This window comes from Elgaria multicarinata, chromosome 3 (genome assembly GCF_023053635.1).
Source record: "Elgaria multicarinata webbii isolate HBS135686 ecotype San Diego chromosome 3, rElgMul1.1.pri, whole genome shotgun sequence".
Lineage (NCBI taxonomy): Eukaryota > Metazoa > Chordata > Lepidosauria > Squamata > Anguidae > Elgaria > Elgaria multicarinata.
This window is the reverse complement of record NC_086173.1, coordinates 123059932-123083282: the sequence shown is the minus strand read 5'-3', so window position 1 is coordinate 123083282 and position 23351 is coordinate 123059932. Positions and strand designations below refer to the sequence as shown.

The following is a 23351-nucleotide window of genomic DNA, read 5'->3' as shown; positions in this document are numbered from 1 at the left end:
AAATATATTTTTCCTCTTTATTGTAGGGTGTTTCTTGTTCTTTTTGTGTGTGTCTCAAAATCATATTTATATGTTTTAAAAGGTCCTCTTATGGATCAGCAACTGGCTAAAGAACAGAAAGTAGAGAGTAGGAATAAATGGTCAATTCTCCCGATGGAGGGAAGTAAATAGTGGGGTCCCACAGGGATCGGTATTGGGACCAATTCTTTTCAACTTCTTCATAAATGATCTGGAATTAGGAGTGAGCAGTGAAGTGGCCAAGTTTGCTGATGACAACAAATTATTTAAGGTGGTTAAAACAAAAAGAGATTGTGAGGAGCTCCAAAGGGATCTCTCCAACCTGAGAGAGTGGGCATCCAAATGTCAGATGCGGTTCAATGTAAGCAAGTGTTAGGTGATGCACCTTGGGACAAAAAATCCCAACTTCAAGTATAACCTTATGGGATCTGAGTGGCTGGTTACCGACCAAGAAAGAGATCTTGGGGTTGTAGAGGATGCTGTTGCACCATGTCTTGCTTGTAGTTCCCTGGTTGACAACTAGTTGGCCACTGGACTAGATGGACCCTTGGTCTGATCCAGCACGGCTCTTATGTTCTTAAAAATGATATATTTAATTAAAAAATTTAAAAGGAATGCAGGTTGGGACATTTGCAGGTAATTTCTTTCTGACCACACTGTTTACAAGGCCTCTCCCCCATATGTACTGTATAAAAACCTGAAAATCCCCATAATACATTGAAGTATTTTTTAGTCACCAAAGCCGCTATTTACACAAAGAGAAATTAATAATCACTTACTGGTCTCAGGGTGCAGACAAAAAGTAGGCCAAGAGTATCTTAAACATTGTCTCAGGAATCCATTGACAAAAGTCAATGATCTGATCATTGCTGTTAAGTTCAATCATTTAAATTATTTTAAAATCTGAAAAAATGTACAAGAGTTTTGTAAACCTCCATACTGCTGTTGATTTGGGTAAAAAAATTATTTCTTGGCACATCAAGATATCCAGAAGAAAAATCAGTGCCTCATTGCATCATTTCTTCACATCCTTTTAACTATAGCAATCCACCTAATTATTATAGTATTGTTCTAAATAAGAAGAGTTTGGCACCATGGCTTTTTTTTTTTTTTTTTTTAAACAGCTTCAAGATGATGGCATACATCTCTTGCTCAATAACATAATTTTGCTAAACATGGAGGCAGCATTTCTGACTACCCAAAATAGGATCCACCAGACAGAAAGATCATAATAATCTTTTTTTTAAAAAAAGAAAGAGCTCAAGCAGCAATCTGTTGTCATGGAAACAATTCTTCACCTTAAGGTGCTTGGTATTTGTCTTTCTGTTTAATGACACTGCTCATGTGGCTCACAGCTTCCACTCTCATTTGTTCTCTGACTCCAACAGGGATTCCTTAAGGCTGCTATAAGTTATTAACTAATTGCCATATTTTATTTCTTAATGATGACCTTCATTTTTTTTGTCAGTCATCAACTCTTCATTCTTTTCAGTATATTTCACAGCAGTAGTTGTTTATGCTGAATTGAAATTAATTCAAAATTCTCAAGGGCCTAATTTCCAAAATGAGATGAGCTAAGCTTATGTTCTCATTTCAGTGTAAGGTAAAGATTGCACAGAGAGATCCATTAATCACAACTGGCCCTGTTATTGGACTGCTGGTTTTAGGCAGAAGATCTGACTAGGAGTTTTATACTATAGAACTTTGTACTATAATGGCCCTGTTCAGACTTCAGACAGCACGCTAGACCACGATGGTTAAATGTTTTGAGCTAAACATTATGGCTTAGCGTGTCATAACTAACCTCGGTGGCTACATAACCAAGGTTTAAACACGCTCACTAACCATTTGCTGCAAAAGGTTTAGCAGCCTATCCATGGCTTAGCGTGTTGTTTGAACAGGCCCAGTATCTGACTAAATGGAAGATGGGGTAAAATTTACAACAGGTTTGCACCATACTTCAAAATAAACTGCCAAAGTATTCAATCATTTGGTTATGGAACCACTTCTAGCAGAATTGGCACTGTAATTTACAATTGCTCCAAGGCTATATATGCCATCAATGCCACTGATGACACACAGAAAAAGCTGTCCACACAAGCTGTTTGATTAACAATGGCTCTGAGTACATAATCATTTGGATCAAATTGCTACAAAACCATCTGAAACCAACTGCTTGAGACAATAATTTTTGCTAATATTTGGCTTGGTATAGTTCCTCTTGGCACAGGATGTATTTTCATATTGTTCCAGAGCCAATGGGGGCTGCCATTCCTCTACATTTTTCTAATGTTAGAAACGAGACAATACTAGCCTGAAAGCTTCTATGTTTATTTATGTATTTATTTTATTTAAACTACATATATACTGCTTGATATCAATTATAAAAATACAAATTCTCGTGAGGCAATGGGACTACAGAAGTCTGTGAAGGGAGACGTAAAGTGGATGAAATCTTAATTTCATTTTATGAACTTAAGACCATAAGAGCTGTGCCAGAGCAAATCAAAGCCCTGATAAAATAGAATCTCCAATCATGTCAAGAGTTCTACTCATGATCAAGCAAACACAAATAGAACGCCTCTTCATTCCTAGCCATGTTGGAACTGAGGGTGACGGAACCAGCATGCACTGGGTGGATGGAAGGGGCAGGACCCATGCGCTTACTCACACGTTAGTATACCCCCAATCAGCCTGAATGCCTGAACAGGGCTCGGATGTTCTTTTAATACTGGAAAAAACAAAAGCAGATATCTAGATAAACAACTATTCTAAACAATAGGAACATATATCACACTACGTATTAAAAAGTTAGCTTGTAAGGCAGATGTGATTTCAGTCATAGACCAATTAAGACTGGTGGGGGAAAGGTTGACTCTACTGCTGCTATGGATTAATCCTATATTAATTACTACGTTTACAACAACCCAATTTCTACAGGTTTTTGTACTTAGCCCCTTATACCACCTTCCTTCGTACTAAATTTGGATGTCAAAAAAACGATTGCAAAATACATGTATTATTTATTTATTTATTTATTTATTACATTTTTATACCGCCCAATAGCCGAAGCTCTCTGGGCGGTTCACAAAAATTAAAACCATCATAAAACAACCAACAGGTTAAAAACACAAATACAAAATACAGTATAAAAAGCACAACCAGGATAAAACCACGCAGCAAAATTGATATAAGGTTAAAATACAGAGTTAAAACAGTATAATTTAAATTTAAGTTAAAATTAAGTGTTAAAATACTGAGTGAATAAAAAGGTCTTCAGCTGGCGACAAAAGGAGTACAGTGTAGGCGCCAGGCGGACCTCTCTGGGGAGCTCATTCCACAACCGGGGTGCCACAGTGGAGAAAGCCCTCCTCCTAGTAGCCACCTGCCTCACTTCCTTTGGCAGGGGCTCACGGAGAAGGGCCCCTGTAGATGATCTTAAGGTCCGGGTAGGTACATATGGGAGGAGGTGTTCCTTCAAATAACCTGGCCCCAAACCGTTTAGGGCTTTAAATGTCAATACCAGCACTTTGAAATGGGCCCGGACCTGGACTGGCAGCCAATGAAGTTGTAAAAGGACTGGCGTAATGTGATCTCGCCAGCCAGTCCCTGTTAGTAAACAGGCTGCCCTGTTTTGTACCAGCTGAAGCTTCCGGACCGTTTTTCAAAGGCAGCCCCACGTATAACACATTGCAGTAATCCAAACGAGAGGTTATCAGAGCATGGATAACTGTAGCTAGGCTATCACTGTCCAGATAAGGGCGCAGTTGGTATATCAGCCTAAGCTGATAAAAGGTGCTCTTTTATTATGTCTTTTCTACCAACATAGGTTTCTTCCTTTTAATGCTGTGAATAAAAATGTCTGGAGAGATTTGTGGAGCTTTGGACAACTTGTGATTAAAATAGTACAACAGTGTCAGAATGTATATTATAACATAAACATATCCCATTGAAAGCATTCCATACATAATGTGTTGAAAACAGACAATTTCTGCTCACAGTTTCTTATGTTTAAAATGAAAAGGTCAATGCAACTAGTTCATATGGTGATTAACACCTGTCACATTCACACTTCCCTCCCTGTGGGGAAGCCTACGTGTACATCTCAAGGAAGCTGTCATAGAGCCAACACAAGTTGACAAAGTTATCACCAATGTTAGATACTTCAAACTGTCAAGAGATCTCTTGCAATCACCTCTTGAAAAATAATAATGCAACTTAGTCATTCCTATTAATAGGAAAGTTTGGATGGGTATGCCAGTTGTTATAGTCAAATAGGCACCACCTATGAAAAAGTGAGAGGTACCAACATGCTCTGGGTATTTGCCAAAATTAGACAAATATTGAGAAAATACGCTCTTAGGGAGTAAATCCCGATTTTTTTTATTCTTATTTTTGTTGCAAAACTGTATGTGTGTGGTCCTGCAGAGAAAAGAGGAGGTTGGGAGGAGCAGAAAATGAATCTGGAAGTGTAGGGCCACTCAGTCAAGCCAGCTGCTCAGAGCACAAGCCAGATTCAAACTGGACTGGGGACAAGATTGTGCTGACTCAAAGAGGTGGAAGGAAGAATCAGGCAGACGAGGAGGAGGGAGGGGAAAAGCAGAAAATAGAGGGTGAAATGGTGGGGTGAGACAAATGAGAGAAGATATGGAAGAAGTGAAAGATTTATATGGGCCTGTCACGAAGTGTGACCCCTCTGCCAACATGCACCTTTCCCCACTGTGCTGGCCATTGGGATACCTGGTAGTGGCTGGAGGACACCACTTTATCCACAGAGCAGGAAGTGAACCACATGATTGCCTGTTATGTGACAGAACCCCTTGTTTTCTTATCTATCCCCACTCTATAGTTCCCCTCCCTCCATGTGAATCGGGCCTAAATGTCATCTTGCATAAAAGGTGAGGTAAGTGAAGTGCAGGACTAGGATGTAAGCTCTTGGAACAATACTGTTAAGTATCTGCTGGAGCAAAATGGAGATCTACAGTGCAGCTAGCTGTGGGTTTAGAGTGCATAAACCTAGAGTAGTTGTAGGATCTGAGGGATTGTTTACATAATTATTGCTTGTTCAGGAATTAAGCAGACCTTTTCTCATCCACCTGTTCCTGTGGGCTGCTGACTGCAAAGGCAGGTCTATTCTGTGTTGGCTAGCAGCCTCTCTCCTGCTTTAGGTCTTTAGGCCTTCAAGGAAGCCCAACTGCTCTTCTCCCCTTCCTTACCTTTCAGTCTTTTGTTTCTTTCAGTTGCTCTTCTCAGCCACTCTTCCTGAGCTTCCAGCCTTCAGGCTTTTATTGTATGCTGCTGCTGCTGCTCCTCTTCCCTCAGAGTCCTGGATCCATTTCAAGAGCCCCTGTCTTGATTCCCTTTTCTTCTGTAGACCCAGCCGTAACTGTGGCTGGCTACTGCTGCTAGGTAACAGGAATACCTAGGGGATTGTACAGTAACCCCCTGATGCCTCCTCACAGGGACACTCAAGATACTTTTTTAAAAAAGTTAAGGGCCCAACCCTCACCTCAAGCAGCCCAATGTGAACAGCAGCTCATTCAATATTCAAGAGAAATGTAAAACTCTGGTGGGGGCAGACAGGAGGGAATGAGATATCCTGGCTGGCTGGCACCCTGAACAGAACTTCACACCTTAACGTTTTGTTGCAGATCAGTCTGTTAGATCGCCAAATTGCCTGGGCAGATCTGCTAGATAATATTTTTCCAGAAAGTCCTCAGTTAAACTTGAGGTTTGGAAATTAAAAGTCCTCCAAAGTTAAAATCTCAATCTACTCTGTGAGTGTTAAGAGTGATAAAGATTACTTGATGCTGTCATCCGGTTTATAACTGATATATGTCCATGCAAGACTGCCCTCTAGTGAGTCATTCAATACCGTCCGCAGAATAAAAACTAGCTTTGAGGGAATCAAGCAATAACTCCTTATAGGCTGACCATATGAAAAGGAGGACAGGGCTCCTGTATCTTTAACAGTTGCATAGAAAAGGGAATTTCAGCAGGTGTCATTTGTATGTATGGAGAACCTGGTGAAATTCCCTCTATATCACAACAGTTAAAGGTGCAGGAGCTATAGTAGAGTGCCCAGATTTAAAAGAGGGCAGGGCACCTGCAGCTTTAACTGGTGTGATGAAGAGGAAATTTCACCAGGTTCCCCATATATACAAATGACACCTGCTGAAATTCCCTTTTCAATATAATTGTTAAAGATACAGGAGCCCTGTCCTCCTTTTCATATGGTCACCCTAACTCCTTATTAAGGGCCATTTCAGATTCAGAGAAATACTTGGGATAATCCTTTATCTAGGAAACAATTCACATTTTTATTTTCCGTTGGAAGTCCCTCCTGGTTAACGTATTGAGCTTTGTTTCTACAGTGCATGCCCATAATACTCAGTAATAGTCAAGAATTTGCATATCTGGGTCAGGGAATATAATGTTATTCATTATGTATTAAGTTGTCTTTAATATAATTTTTGTGCCCATATTTTGCAATCCCCTTGCTAACAGGCCCAATTTTAAGGAGATATGTATTCTTTTTCATCCTATATTTTATTTGCTACACCAAGGATGGCAACATTTGCTTTGGCATCAATAAAAAATAGAGCTAACTATATAAAAGCTATGTGGTATCTTACGTTCTTGATCATCTTGATTGATAACATTTATCCAGTGGATTGTATCCAATGTTGCTCTAGCATAAGTCCTTTTAATTTCAATGCAACTACTCTAGCCAGCTCAAACATTAGATACAACCCATTTAGGGAGCAAACCTATAGGCCCCTAGACAGCACCTGAGGGGCCATGTGATGTTTCAGATTCCCATGCTCTAACCTCAGAGTTAGCAATCAGAGCTCCAACCCTCCTTGTCCGCCTCACTACTAACAACCAATCCAGACCTTTGAACCACTACCCAATCAGCATTCACTTTACATTCTCACCACTCTCTACCACTAAACTACTTACCAACCTTGTATTTGCAGTCCACACAGCACATACATCTTAAAGAGCAACTATCATTTAAACATCACAAATACTTTACATAAATTGGCAACAAACAGTAAAACACAAGTGCATTTTGGTGGATGGGGAGGGGATGAGACTGGGGAGGCCTGGATAAGAGCTATCCTGGGGCCTCTTCAGCTTCCTTCCCTTCCCCCTCTGAAACACCAATTAGACAGGCAAAAAGCCTGCCTAGTGGAAATGCAAAGCAGGAAGACTGACCCTTTTCCTGCTCTGCAATGGACGATTGCAAGCCTCTGAGTTTGGTTGCATGCCCACACTTATGGTGGAGGAAATTTCTCTATCTGTGATCATGTGGCCAGGCCAGCTTCCTATGTTGATATGCAAAGGGAGAACTTGACACAAAGGGTGGGGAAGCTAAACCTATAAAAGTTTACTTTGCAGTAAATCTCACTAAGGCTAGTTCTACACCTTGTGTTAAATCATTACAAATGTAGAATAAAAAGCAGGAAATAACACAATGAAAGCGCTATATGGAATGAGTCATGTCCCCCAGCAATTATCAGTGCACTTCAATACCGCTATAAAGCAGTAGTGTAGCTCTACCCATGGTACAATGGGGCTGAACCCTAAGTATAAGTGCCTAGGGTTCCATGCTGTTGTATAAGATTTATACATGCTGTTGTATAAATTTGTAATTTTGCATTGCTGCTGTTTTTATCTGGTTGAGCTTTTATATTGTATTTTATATTAAGGTTTTATATTGTTGTTTTATACTTTGAATGTTTTTAATTTTTGTGAACCGCCCAGAGATCTTCGGCTATTGGGCAGTATAGAAATGTAATAAATAAATAAGAAAAGGGAGCAGCCTTTCTTTATAGCCTGCAGATTGCAAAATATATGCTACAGCCTGGGCAGGTTCGTCCTCAGTGAGAACGGGAGAGGAAAGCCAAGACGAATTCGCTAGAAAGCCCCCTCCACCCTAGCTAAGACCTCAAGCAAGGTTGCAGCAGTTTCTATAGCAACACTGGCTGAAGAAGCCGTTGAGCGCGAGCTCTCCTCCAGGTGGCGCTATCTCTGCGCAGGTGGACAGCGAATGCCCGTCCAGGAAGCGATTGCTCGCTGGCTGGACCGTTCTCCGGAAGAGTTTCTCGATGCTCCTCGTGCACAGGCCGAACTGTTGCTACGAGTAGCGGAGGAGGCGGCGACGGAGAAGGCGACCCCGGTATCCGTGGAGCCCGAGGGCGGAGCCTGAGAGGCCCGCATTTGACGCCGTTTCTCCTGGAGCGGCCCCAATACTCTCCCCGCTCCCCTTCCACGACCCCCAGAGAAGTGCAGCGTAAAACAAGCTCTGAAGAAAAAGGTGCCTCTTCTCTCCCAAGATCACCTTCCTCCAGTCAGTGTTAGTGTATGTTTTGTACCTTAGGCTGGAAGGTAGAAAAAGACGGTTCCTACTTAACTTTGGGCAGAATTTCATTCCGGCTTTTCTGCTATCTCGATAATTGAATTTTCTAGCTCTGGGAGTGGTTTTAAGTTGTGGCTATATGGAATCGTAGAGAAACCCTTTTCTAGGGTAACCATATGAAAAGGAGGACAGGGCTCCTGTATCTTTAACAGTTGTATTGGTAAGGAAATTTCAGCAGGTGTTATTTGTATATATGGGGAACCTGGTGAAATTTCCTCTTCATCACAACAGTTAAAGCTGCAGGTGCCCTGCCCTCTTTTAAATCTGGTCACTCTAGTATAGCTCCTGCAGCTTTAACTGCTGTGATGAAGAGGGCATTTCACCAGGTTCTCCATAAATACAAATAATACCTGCTGAAATTCCCTTTTCTATGCAACTATTAAAGATACAGGAGCCCTGTCCTTCTTTTCGTATGGTCACCCCACCTTTTCTTATAAAAATCATCTTTATAAACTTGTTTTGCTCCAGAAAAGGTGTATCCAGCTTCCTTTTGCTGCATGTCTCCTCCTCTGCCGTTTCTCCATTTCACCACTATCTGCAGTGCAGATTAATTGGGCGGTTCCGTTGTGTCAGGGCTATCTCTTATTCTCTCTCTGTGTTTTAAAATTAATTCTTCTCACAAACCCCTTCTGGATCCAAAATCATTAAGAGTGTGTGTGTGGGGGGGGGAGATTCGTAGGATCCAGTTTTAAAATCAGTAGGGCTTACCTGTGCATAGTCATTCCATTTATTCTGGTGTCTACTCTTATGCATATTTACTGAAAAGTAAATTCCAGTGTGTTGAGTGGTACCTGTTCTCAGATAAGCGTACATAGGAATACAGCCTTTCACTGCAATTCAGCACAAGTTATGCATGGTTGGTTCTATCCATGTATCATTTGTTGCCAAAGGAAAGTGGCTAGGGATGGTTTAGAAGGAAACTTTTATTGGGCTTTTTTCAAGTTTCACATTGTACTTCAGAGATTTCTGTGCAACTAGAAAGTATTTGAATAATCAGTTATTTAGGAATAATTAAAATAGAAGTGCAGCATAATCCTAAATGTATTTACTTTGAAGTAAATTTCACTGTGTTCAGAGGGGCTTATTCCCAAGTTAATGTGCATAGAGTTGCCACCTAAAAATGCTAAAAGTCACTTCCTGTCTAGTCTTGTTTCCTAAACTAAGGCAGGATTGAGTCAATCAATCAAGGGATTTAACTGACTAATAATGTAAAACATCCAGTTTATAATTACTCAGCTTGTACAGATGAGGTGATAGTAGAACTTTTTTAAAAAAGCCTGGCAGCTCATGCAAGTAAAAAGGAAGACATACAAAATAATTGAGGGGGAGAAACTAATTTTTATCACCTACTTTAAAACTAATAAGGCTATTTTCTTCCATATCTAATCTGTTTTTGATAGGCTGTTTCAGAATGTAACTTCTCTGATTTTCTTTTTCTGTTCAATCTACATTTTAAAAAATGGTAGGATAACACTTTAACTGCTTAGTTTCTTAGTTTTCCTGGCCCCCTATGCTTTTAAGTTCATATATAATAACAGTAAATGTCAGTTTAACAACTCCAAACTTTCTTTTGATTGATTTTATTAGCACCTTGTCCTAAACCCAGTAAGTAGTCTAAATAGGTCATGTTCTGCACCTACCTTAAATTAGGCAGATGCTGCCTTCTTTTAGCAGTTTAATTTGATTTATTCAAATTAAGTTGGCAATTATGCTACAGGGCATGGTAGATCCTGTCTGTATGTAGGGGATCCTTTCAGAATGGTACTTCATTGTTGATTTGCGAAAGCTTGAGTTAATAGCAAGTATCTGCTAATAACTGTGACCACTTGGAAGTAAGTCCATTGAACTTAGAGATACTACTTTTGTGTACATTTGATCAAGTTGCTCTACATAGAGATGTGCTTGTATTATTTAACAGATTTTAACATGGAGAGAACTTGTATTGGCTTTAGATCTTGGCCCCTGTTTTGTTTCAATGACCTCAACCAGTAAATTGCTTTAAAGGTTTCATTACATGCTTAAAGAGTGTTTTCTTTTATAGAAGGTCTGTTAAGAACATAATAGGTTACCAGGATGTCTGGAGTTGAAGAAGATGCTGATGCGTTATGTGAAGTGAGCCTTGGTGAAGCATGTAAATCATTATATGAGAACAAAGAAGCCAATCCCAATACAAGCTCTAAAGATATTGTGGTCACTATTGGAGCTACTGTACCAACTGGATTTGAGCTGACTGCCGCAGATGAAGTACAAGAGAAGCTAGGGTCAAAATCGAGGATTAGCAAGGACCGAGGGAAAATCTATTTTGAAATTCCTGTAATCAGCCTTCCACAGGTTTGCAGATTTTATTATTTGAGTAATATTTCCTATTAATTTGTTTGGGGCTATTGTAATTGCAGTTACCCCATGTACATTTCCTTGATGGTCACAAAGGACAGAGTTACAACCTAGCTTTTTAATTGTTTGCTTTTCTTCCTGAAGCTTTTGTTTATGGAGCAAGGAAAAACAAATATTAAAATTGAGGGGGAGGGACGGATGAGAAGAAAGAACAGTAAAAAAATGTGATATGTTTTTCACTGTAATCCAATATATGTCTATTTGGGTCTTTCTGTGTTTGATACTAAATAAAGTGGGTTCAGAATAACAGTCTTTGGTAACAGACAACCCTTAGTTCTAAGAAGGAATGCATATGTATACATGTATACAAACAGTAGCCACAAAATGGAAATTAAAGAGTTGCCGAACACAGACCAGACCTCAAACAAAACATGTTTCTAATTAAAGGTGACAACTTCATTTTCTTTATAAGCTATGCTATAAATATTGGAAATGCTTGTGCAACAATAAATAAGATTATCTCTAACTTCATTTAGGTTCACCAGTTAAGATCAGTTGACAACTTATTTGTTATCGTTCAAGAGTTCAAAGATTATCAGTTTAAAGAAACTAAGGTAAGTTATCTTTTCACTCACAATTCTAAACAAGTTGATTTTTTGAATTAAAAAAATAGTACAGGAAATTGTTTTATGGAAATTCTTGGTATGTTTTTAATAGAAAAATATAGTTTTTAAACATATTAGAAAGTGGTGATAATTTATAAAGTTTTGCCATAAGCTTTCTAGTGTCCTTGAATAATCAGTATTTATTTTATTTTTAAAACAGATATTTTAATTATTTGTAAAGCATCTAAAATTGGCTAAGTTCTGTACAAAGATTAAACAAGACAGTCACTGCATGCATAGTTACAATCTAATGGACAAGACGGGATGGGGAGAAAAGAAGAAAACAAGCAAATGCAGACACCAATTCTTTGTTATAGATTTGTATTTCTAACCAGCTTGAATGGAATCAGTTTAGGGAGGAGAGATTCCAAATGGCAGCTAGTATCTCCGCTGCAGTGATGGAGTGGGTCCCACGAGTTCCCCTTCCTTTTTGCTTCAGTCTGGTGCATTCTTCTCACGTGGCAACCCACAATGTTTAACAACACACAACATTAAAACAGTATAATAACAAACTCACTTACTAAATGCAACCCAAAACAACATTTTTAGAACCAGAATTAAAACCACAGCATAAAGCCAGCCATTAAAACAGCCAAAAACAGACCAAGAAAAAACAATAGCAGAACCAATATCATTTAACCCAAATACCAAATAGCCAAGTTTTAGCCTGTCACCTGAAACTACTTAGCATCTGTCCAAGATTTGACACCATTACTGAAAAGGCCCTGCTCCCTTGTGGACCTTGGCCAAGCCTCATCTGGCGGAAGTATCCAGTGCAAGGCTTCTGATGTTGAAAAGAATGCACAAGGTGTGCTATTTAGGAGAAGGCTGTCTCTTAAATACCCCAATCCCATGACACTTATGGTTTTGATGGTAAAAATTAGCACCTTGAAATGAACCCAGAAACCAATGCCCAACTATTGTAGATTAAATGTCTCAGTAATACATTCTTAGTAACACAGTTCCAGCCAGCAAGTTGTCATTAGTGTTCCTTATCAGTTTAACTTTCTAAATGGTTTTCAAGTGCAGCACCATGTAGAGTACTTTACTGTAAACTAGCCTGGAGGTGATTATTCTTATTCAATGTCTCAGCAGTTGGGCAGTATCCAATGGTGTCATTCTGTAAACTCAAATAATGCTAGTAGAGCTCTGCCAAATCTTTCATTGTGCAACTGGTTGTGTGTTATGCTTGTGCCACTGGTTGCAAAACCAGTGGCACAAGCATAATGCACCACAGGTTGTGCAAGTGTAATGTGCAAGCAGTTGCACAAGTCTAATGCATATCCACTTGTGCAAACATAACTTTAGTTAAATTCTCCCCTGATGCGCAGTTCAGAACCTAGTTTTGGTACTACAGTGTCATTTGCACTAACAAAATGACACAGATGGATACTGCCAGTTGATTAAAATTCATATTTGAAACTTGAGCAAATTATTAGCTGGTGTTGTCGTGTAGCAGCAGCCAGGGCCGGCACTACCATTAGGCCAACTAGGCAGCCGCCTAGGACGCAGACCTCAGAGGGGCGCAGTACTGCCTTTTAAGTGGTGACAGTTTTATACAAATTAGCTGTTTTAAGAAAAATAAAAGGAAAATATAATAGTTCAGAAACTATTTTTGAACAGCTGATTCAAAGTTGGCAAAAAAAATTGGGGTGGGGTGCAAATAGCTCACCTTGCCTAGGGCGCAAAATATTCTGGCACCGGCCCTGGCAGCAGCACTATTTATACACATTTTGCATTCGTTATCTTTCGTTTTCTCTTTATTAAACCTGCTTTACTCTGTGTGTGTTGGGGGGTGGGGGTGCATGGGCATTTAAAGTATTTCCAACCAATTCCTGAGCCATAAATGCTCCTAGGGTGGCTTACAAGCAGTTAATTGAGATGGCCCCTGCCTGCAGGCTTACAGTGTAAAAAGACAGGACACCGAAAGAAAAAGGGATGGGTAGAAAAGAGGGAAAACTGAAGCAGGCTTGGTAGAAAGTCCCTGCTGTCCTTCCCAACCTCCTGCTGGAATGGCTGCTGGTGGCAACAGCTGAGGGAGGAGGGGCCTTCCTGAGGGAGGCCTTTCTGCAGGACTGGTGGAGTAGCATTGCCCTGCTTCCCCCCTCATCTCCCTCCAGTTATAATATAATGGCCAATGTTTGCTGTTGAGGGGATAGGCTTGAAAGCCCTATCCCCTCAAGCCATTTATCCCCTCAATCCCCACAAGCCATTTCATGGGCCTGCACATTGACTGTATTGAAGCCACAATCTCTAATGTGCCATATCAGCATAACAACTGCTGCACCAGATAAACAAACTACTCTTCTGAAATTTAGCAAATATAGGAGTTGTTTGGCTGTATAAAATGTGTCGTTACTGTTATTGTTATCTGTTTATAAAGCACCATAAATGTACGTGGCACTGTACAAAGAATTGTGCGAGTACTTTTTGCTGATGTGTTATAGGAAGAAGCTCTAAAGGATTTAGAGGAGCTGGCTAAGAATCTGCCTTGGACTGACCCTTTGGAAGTATGGAAGTTAAATACAAGCCTTAAGAAAAGAAAAACAAGACGGAGAAAAGGCAATCAACAAAGTAATGCAAAGAAAGAGAAGCTAGGAAATGACAGAAGTGAAGAGGGAACAGTTGATAAAGAATTGCATGATCCTGTGCAAAATATTTTGGGGTCTGCTGTAGTTACAGACCCAGAAAACGTTGATGAAACGGTACCACCGGATGATGACGAACAATCTGATTCTAAAGAAGAGTTAGCATCCAATGGTGAACATGAAAATGAATCTGGTGATTGCAAGAAGTGTGGAATTGAAGCTGAGACGCTGAAATTCCGTGTGACCTGCAACAGAGCTGGCGATAAGCATAGCTTTAAATCAAATGAGGCAGCAAGAGATTTTGGAGGAGCCGTGCAAGATTTCTTTCAGTGGAAAGCAGATATGACCAATTTTGATGTAGAGGTAGAACAATATTATTATTGTTAAATGTTATCTTATAAACAGACAAGATTTAAATCTTTACATATTTTATCAGTTTGAACATCCCATAGATCCAGTTCACACATCACAGTGGCAGTTTCTGGCTTGTTTAACCCAGAAATTGTGGGACAAGTGGAGCTTACAAATTAAGCTTATTTGTTTCTGCTTTTCATTAACAACCCAGGAATGGGGTTGTTTCGTGATGTGCAAACCTGGGAACTCTGGGTTGTTTGGGGCTTAAACAAACCAGAATTAACCCAACAAGTTCATATGACATGAAACAATCCAGAAATGGGGTGTTCCTGGGTTATTAATTAGAAGAAGAAATGACTAGTGTGCAACTTATGCCCTCTGCTCATCCCTGCAATGCCTTGGTTAATGCGTTGCTGCTGTGAATCAAGGTTTATCATGATATGGGTATGAGCAGCATTGAGCCTCGGATTTCTGCGCTCCCCCTCCCCTCTTCTGGAATGGCTATGAAGAATTGGAAGGTTCCAGTTTCATTTTTGATAAGCCAGTGGTTGGAAATTTCAAATTTCCTCCTCATGGCCATGACAGAGGAAGAGAGAGATTCAGTCCAATACTGGACAGTGGTGTCCAATTTAGCCATGTGCAATGTACCCCATTCATCATGACAAGGAAACTAATGGAGGTTTGATTTGATGCTTGTGAACTATAGTATGCTGAAGGAGTAGTGGAAGACTGTTCTAAAAATTAGCTGGATTGCTCTATGGTTTCTAAGTAAAACAGAACAATTAGCATATATTTTTTCAGAATTATCTGTTTTCCTACACCACTGCAACCTCACTTCACAGAGATTGGTCAGTGGTTTCTTGTATTACCTCAGATTTCTAACTTAGAATGCCTGACCCCTAAGAGGACACAACATGGCAAGAACCAGTTGTGGGGCCATGTTAGTTGTTTAGCTCTATATCAGCTATCATACATCCTGGCTATTAGGACAGGTAGCAGCTACCTATAAATGAGAGATGAATGAGATCCTGAGTTACTAAACAGGATGTACTACAGCTTATGAGAGATGGGTTTTCATCTACTAAATAGAGAAGGCATGGGAAAACCTTCATTAGCATTTCCTGATCGTATCGTGAGGTGGTATCTTCTGCTTTTTTGTGTGTGTCATTATTTACCTATAGTAATGTCTCTGTGTTCTAAATATTAATGAACTTTACTGTAGGTTCTCCTCAACATCCACAATAATGAAGTAGTAGTCGGGATTGCCTTAACCGAAGAGAGTCTTCATAGAAGAAATATTACACATTTTGGGCCTACAACTCTTCGATCCACTCTAGCGTATGGTATGCTCAGGTAAGTGCAAAGATTTATTAGGAAATAAAGCTCACCAGCTTCCACTTTCAGTTAACCTGGGACACCCTGTTCCTGAGTTGTTTCATGACATGCAAAGCCGGAAACTCTGGTATGTTTATGGGTGAAACAACCCAAGTTAACTCCTAGTTTGTTGTTTAGTTAACTCTGAGTTGTTTAGCCCATAAAAAAGAGTTTCTGGGTTCACACATCACAAAGCATGTTAATTGAAAGTGGAATGACAAGTGGGTTGGAGAGTTAAACAAACCAGGGATTGGCCATGATGTGCAAATTGGGTTAGTATTTTAAAGCATAAACATGTCCTCAGCAGTATCTCAGTTCACTATATGGGGGTGGGGTAATCTTTACCCTTGATTTTGGCATTGAAATTCAAAAAATTGATGTCTTTTAAGAAGTTGTATTTTCTGAGCAATTGTACTGTTTTAGTTTTTTTATGCTTGATAATGTTTTCCTAATCTGCTCTTGCCTTTATCACACAAAACTTGATACAATTTATGGATGTTTCCTTTTTCTCATCAGTTTATCTTGATCCTAATATTTAGGCTCTGTGATCCGCAACCAGCTGACATCATAATTGATCCAATGTGTGGGACAGGTGCTATACCGATAGAGGTATTACAATGTTTGATTTATTCTTCCCATTTTAAAATTAAAACAAAAGTATAGGATAGCTTGCCAAGTTTAGGCTGTATTCCTACTACTTACCTGGCAGTAAGCACATTGAACTCCATTGGACCAGTTTCAGAGAAAAAAATTATATATCTGCTCCATGTGCCATGTCTGACAACCTAGCCTTCCTACCCTCAAAGCTGATAATAGGCTATGGTATCACACAACTCCAACAAGACCCAGAAATACTCTGGCATGTTGATAAATTATTGTGATACATTGTATGGATGTGTTGTCTAGCAGAAAAAAAGGGTTACAAAGCAATCCTAAACATGTTTACTCAGAAGCTACTCCCACTAAAATCAGAGATTTACTATGTAGTGCAGCCTTCCCCAACTTGCTGCCCTTCAGATGTGCTGGACAGCAACTCCCTTCATTCTTAGCCAGCATGACCAGGAAGTCTGTCCTAGTGGGTGTGTTTAAGTCTATGGGCTTAGATTTCTTCCTTTTTGCTGGATATATAGGGTGGACAGCTGAATTACTCATTCTCAAGATAATAGGATGTATAAACTGCTACTACTTTCTCTTCTACTATTACTATTTATATAGGGCAGATTCCAACAGGGTGCCTACGTCCCTTCCCATTCTCTTACACCCCCTCTTACACAATTGCAGTTTAGCGCTTCCAGAGTAATCTGAAATGAGCAGAAACGCTAGGAGGCAGGTCAGTGGAGCTTGCGTTTCCACTTGTTTGAGGGCTTCTCCTAGGACACGCTAAATCTCTCTTGCATAAGTGGTGGTTCTTGCTGCACAATGGAATTTGTGTGGCTTGCAGAAAGGAATGGGGCAGAAGAGAATTGGCAGGGACAGAAGCACCCCATTGGATGCTGCCCATTGGGTCTTGGTAAGTGCTTAGATATCTGTAATGTCCTCTTTGAAATCCGCATAACATACTCTTATTACTGCATTGAGATGCTGAGGCGAAAAGACAATGGGCTTGCCTATGGTTATCTCAGCGATTCTACTGCTCTGTTTTAGCTCTTGGGTATTTTAGTTTGGTGGCACATGGTAGCCATTTTCAGCAGTTTTCAAATACCAAATTTTCTTCATATCTGTTGTGACTGTCTGGCTCAAAGGGGCAGCAAGTAAGAGGTAGAAGATTGTCCTAAACCCAAGCAAAACCAAGGAACCGATTGCTTTCCTCTCTGCCTCAGAGCAGAGAGGAATACAGGGTTGCTGTACCCCTGAGGCCAGGAACACAGAGAAGAAAGTCCTAATCTTGGTCATCTTGGGCTCTTACCTGGCAGTCCTCCCACTTGGAGGGAGGGGTTGCATTAGATTCCATGTAGGTTCCACGAAGAGTCGGAAACGACTGAACGAATAAACAACAAAGGTGCATAGGATAAAAGTCCTGTTTTCCTTTCTAAAAGGATTGGTGAGGTAAGAGTAGAGACCTGTTTAATAGCAGATAGAGTCTGCAAACTTAGCCCAGCATCCCAAAGTCTCTGCCGGATTGCAAGGTAGGCTAGTGTTTATGCAAAGGGCTTGCCCCACTCCCCCAACCCACATCTGGGTTGGCCAGTCAACAGAGAACACTTCAGGCAATCAATAGTTGCTCAACCGTTAGCAGTTAGTAAGACCCCTGATACTCCCATGGCACTGTAGCACAGAAAGCCTACACTTCCTTTTAGGACCCAGCATCTCTGCAGTGGTATCTGCAAAGAGCGGCAAGTAGTGGATTAAGAATCAACTCTCAATTCTTCCCTACATTATATGGTAGGAATTAACTTCCAGAATTAGATTTCAGGTGTGTTATTGCATTGCTGAGTTCATTATATATATTTCTCACTGATAGGGGGCAACTGAGTGGCCCAACTGCTATCATATTGCTGGGGATAACAATCCACAGGCTGTGAAGAGGACAGCAAATAATATATCCTCTGTAATGAAGCAAAGTCAAAGTAAAGACAGGTAGGATTTAAGGACACAGTAGTAGCTTGTGCGATAATTACTTGTTTTGTTTAACTTTTTTTTTTTTTTTTTTTTGATCCTCTAAAAATTTACCAGTTCATAATCATAACTCCTGGTCTGATTTTTTTTTTTTAAATCCATAGTAGCACATCTCCAAGCAAACCAATAGATAGTATTCAGTGGGATAGCTGCTGTATACCACTGAGGACTGGATCTGTGGATGTCATTGTAACGGATATGCCGTTTGGAAAGAGGTAAAGTTCCATTCAGTGTATATGCATTTTACATTTACTATATTTCTAAGGTTTGTCAGAGCCTTAGATGTGCAGTGGAGTTCCCAAACTTGCAAGGGTCTGTTTGATTGACCTGTATATCTGTATTTTGGAGTTGCTATCAAAGTTTGAAGCCTCTTACATTTACGTAGGTCTACATACCTGCTGATTGTCAACATTTATCTAGGTCTTTACCTTTGTAGCATGACACTGATAGCTCATTGGCCACATTTGCATAGAATGGTAAGCCAGGATTGCTGGCAAGTCCTGGCTTGCTGTGAATGAGGTATATCCTGGTGCATCCAGCATATTCACTTCTGCTTAGCTTTTCCTACTAGTACAAGCAGATAAACCAGAAATGACTTGCATGGGCCATCCAAACCCAGGAACTTGGCTTGTTGCTCCCAAATAAGCCAGGAACAAGCCAGTGACCTGGTTTGTACATCATAGCAGCAATTCCTGGGTTAGACAAGGAATTGTTTAACCCAGGAAGGCACAGGAGGCAGCACATTTGTTGCGGCATTCATCCGTGACAATTCCTGGGTTAAACAATTCCTTGATTAACCCAGGAATTGCCAAGGAAGAGTGCAGCGACAAATGCGCTGTCTCCTATGCACTTGGCATTTCCTCTTTCAATGGCTTGTTGTTGGTTAACTTCAGGTTGCTAAACCCATAATCAACCCAGAGTTTCTGGGTTTGCACATCATGAAATAACCCAGGAATGGCTTGTTCCTGGGTTCTTAATTAAAAGCAGAAACAACAAGAACACAGCTCATGCTCTTGGCTCATCCTGGTGCAAACTGCGTCAGTGTGGCTTAAGCCTAGATTGTTTGGGAGCAACAAGCCAGGATCCTGGGCTTGGATGATGTGCACAACCATTTCTGATTTACTTGCTAGTGCAAGCAAACAGGCTACTAGCACTAGCACACAGCTCATTCATAGCCAGGATTTGCTAGAAATCCCAGCTTTCTGTTCTATGCAAACACAGACATTTTGGATAGAAAAGATAGAAAGGTGGCAGTCCCATTGTTTGAAATTGTGTACCAAAAGTGTTGCTGCATGTGATCGTGCAATTTGGTGATTCTGTTTAATTATACAAATAAGGAAGTTTACTGAATCTGCACAATGTAAAAAAAAATCACAAGATTTACACATCTCTGGTTGCACTCTTTGTAAAGTGGGGACTATGGAGGAGGTTGAATTTCATTGAAGGGTGGAATGCAGTAGTGCATTGACTGCTTCTATGAGGTTACAGGATTTGAGCCTATGGAGGCACGCTGTGTGGAGACCCCTCTCCTTCTGACTATTGGAATCTCCACACAAGCCTTTTCCCTTTTCTTGAACTTGTCAGCACATTTTTTTCAGGGTTTGCTCTGTAACCATGAGGACCAGAAATCTTGTCTGAAATTTTGTTAACATTTGAGATTATTAGCATTCTACTAGATTCAAAGCTAGAGATCTTCTGCAACTAGATCTATGCAACTCCCTACATATCCTAAGTAGAATATGTTTATTCCAGAAATTAATAAATAAGGCAACATCAAAAGTTTTGATTCCCCACTCCACCCCCCAAAACTTGTAACAGCATGTAGATTAAGCATGTGGATATGCAGGGTATGCCATCTTGGAAGCAAAAGGGCTATATGATATGTCACTTACTGCCTTTTTTAAGATGCCTTTTTTAATGGTGTGCTGCTTTTAATGATGCACTGGTTTTAGTTTTACGTATTTTATGGTGTTTTTATTTGTGTTGTACCCCGCCTCGATCCAGAGGGAGAGGCGGGTAACAAATAAATTTATTATTATTGTAATTCCCATATCTTAGCATAAGATGTGCATGTTAAGACTTGTGTGCATGAGGGATACAAGTGTGATTCAACCTTTCTACTGTCTTAACTGTGAAGCACCATTTCTGAAAAATAAACTCACTAGCATGGGCAATAAATATTAGGCACTCTTAAAGGTACAGTTACTTAGATTCAACTCCTTTCCAATTTCCCTGTAGGATAGGGTCTAAGAAAAAGAATTGGGATCTCTATCCATCCTGCCTTATGGAGATGGGTCGGATTTGCAGACCAAGGACTGGCAGAGCTGTGCTGCTGACTCAAGATAGGAAATGTTTTGCCAAGGTAGGTAGTGACAAGCTATCCTCAAGGCTTTTTGCTCTCTGCAGCTGACACATAAAGGCAGAAAAGTTAATTTGGCTCAAACTTTTATTGACAAGGATACGCTTTTATCCAGACTAAATGCTGTCAGAATTGAAAGAAATGTACAGGGTCATGTTGGGGGTGGGGAGCAATGCCCCAGAGACAAACTCCATTATGGAGTTCTTGATTATTATTGCTCAATTGTGTAAACTTACATAGTTTTTCAGGATCCTTAAATCATGTTTCAAAGCTGGAGATGGAAGGGCTTTCCCCTAAAATAACAGAAGCTTTTCCTGTTATCTTTATTTTTGGCTGATTTAAAAATAATGGAAGTTCCTGCTAGGGTTAGCAGTAAGGTTGAAGCTTAGACATATTTGCCATGGCAGTTGAAAATGGAAAGTTTATCTGTCGTGCTAATAACTGCCAGGTCTGCTTGGAGAAACTTGAAACTATTTTGCATTTCAGGCCTTGTCAAAAATCGGACACCTGTGGCGAAAGTCTCAAACAATTTGGGTGAATGTTGGGGGACTCCATGCTGCTGTGTATCTCCTGAAACGGTCTGGAGAAAGAATAGAAGAAACAAGAACATAGTGGAAACATCTTGGCCAATGTACTTAACCACATCTGCACTCATCTACATTTCAGAGGGCTCTTTGTAAAATGTCTGCCTGAGATTTTGAGCCAGTTCATCCTTATGATCTTGAGTGGGGCTGAAAATATTAGCAAGCTTACTGATCAAAGGATCGGTTGTGTCATACCCAACTAGAAGCTTTTGAGGGATCTTTCAGGGCTTAAATAGAAAAGTATAACCAATTTATTCATGAAACTAGTAACTTCTATGTGCCTGTAAATCCGAATTACTGTTACAGTTTGGGTGCAAATGTATTTTCATATTCACAGGACAAGTTTATCCTGTTTTGTGAAAAGACTTGCAGGTTGATCTTTTTTTTCACATCAGATTGCAGAAGAGCTCATTTAAAATGCTGTTGTGTTAAGAATTCTGGGGACGGAGTGTTTCCTCAGATGTTATTCAGTTTAGAATATCGTTTAGGTAGGTAAGGATTGCTTTAATGAAGACATTTCGCCATTGGAGAAGTTGCTCCAATTTGTTTTGTTTTAGCATTGCCAAAAATGGGCAACAAGGATAGTAGGAAGGATTGCTTCTGTTATTTGATAAATAGGCTCTACTTCAGAGCCTATCTCAATAGTGCTACCTGTTATCTCATCTGCTACCTCAATTTAAGTCCCATGTCCTTGTTTACTTTGATATGCCATGTGGATTCCTCCTGTACACAGGGCTGAGAAGGTGTACTATCAGCCTTTATTTCTATAGTCATGGTTCTAATTCAGAATAAGACTTGAAAAATGCTATAGTATTCTTCACATGTACTACTGTTGGTTTGAACGTATAGGATAGATGTAGATGAGAATATTTATAGTGCAATTGTGTCTACTCTGTTAATGACAAGCAAAAAGCTGTGTCAACTTCTAAGAACAAATGCGCAATAGTTGGATAACAGTAACCTGAGATGACTCTTGAGTATAATCTAATAAACAAGATTTATGCAAGATCACAGCTGTGCCCAGGAAATGTTATCAGAAACAGGCTTATCAAATTTGGGAGCCTGTTCCCATCAGCTTGAAAAGAATGGCTTAAACCCAAACTATTCTGAAATATATGTGTCAGATGCACAGCCCTTTAAATTAGAAAGCATTTAGGGATTGAAACTCATATGGTTAAGGAAATGTTTGGAATTTTTTATTCGGATTTGGGTTGCAGCTATGTAACAACCAGCTTTGAAAGGCAACTGAATGAGCTTTTTTTATGAGAAATAAAGCACCAGCACTGTTCCAATTACTACAAAATGGTAGAGCTTCGTCTTTAAAGCACTTTTGCCATCCCGGGTTTCCATTTCTTGCCTATTGGGATTGCTTTGGTGTTTCACAGTACTTTGTTGTTGCTGCTGCGGTATTGAATTTTATCTTTTATTTTTACCTGTGTATGTAATAAAGTTTTTACCAGGATTATTGTTCTTCTGTTCTGGTGCTTATTTGTGGCCACAAAAAATAAGACTAGTCATTTAAGGACACTTTAAGTATATTAGTTAACATTTCATTAACACAAAAGTCCAAAGAAAATTAACAGAAGCCAAGTATCCAACCACATTCATTATTTTAAATATAATGATACTATAGTTAGAACTTCCCAGGGAAGGGAAAAACTGAAAACTGTACTTTCCAACTAAAAAGAAAAGGTTCAACCTTTGAACAGTAAGGATAGTTTTATCTCTATTGTCATGATGAATTGATTGACTAATGTTACCTTTGGATTGATTTTGAGTTAAAGAGATTTTAAAAATGTGAATGTTAGACACACAAATGCAGGGAACCCTTTATTTCATACTGCACAAAATATTTTACTTGTCTAAAATCCTGCAGCCTTTGGGGCTCTCTGCGGGTACTTGAACACTAAGGAATTCTTCCCTCTCTTAGAGCTTTCAGCATTTGGCCAAAATGCAAACATATCTGCCACACGAAGCAAAGGAAATTCATGCAAACATATTGCATATGTCTACTTCGTATTTTAGAATTTTTTT

General features: G+C 39.8%; 1 protein-coding gene across 4 annotated transcripts; it reads left to right on the top strand.

Annotated features, from left to right (window-relative positions):
• The first annotated feature begins 8221 nt into the window (after positions 1–8221).
• On the top strand, positions 8222–22779 carry THUMPD3 (THUMP domain containing 3). Of its 4 annotated transcripts, none has more exons than XM_063121473.1 (10): positions 8222–8341; positions 10485–10774; positions 11314–11391; positions 13890–14393; positions 15607–15737; positions 16298–16367; positions 18220–18335; positions 18479–18589; positions 20613–20736; positions 21220–22779. In XM_063121473.1, the coding sequence occupies exons 2-10, from the start codon at positions 10517–10519 to the stop codon at positions 21343–21345; spliced, it is 1518 nt and encodes a 505-aa protein (XP_062977543.1). In that variant the 5' UTR covers positions 8222–8341; positions 10485–10516; the 3' UTR covers positions 21346–22779. The 4 variants fall into 4 exon arrangements, with proteins under 4 accessions (XP_062977543.1, XP_062977544.1, XP_062977545.1 ...); XM_063121474.1 differs by lacking the exon at positions 8222–8341 and adding an exon at positions 8369–8386; XM_063121475.1 differs by lacking the exon at positions 8222–8341 and having other exon boundaries at positions 10381–10774; positions 18482–18589.
• Positions 22780–23351: the final 572 nt, after the last annotated feature.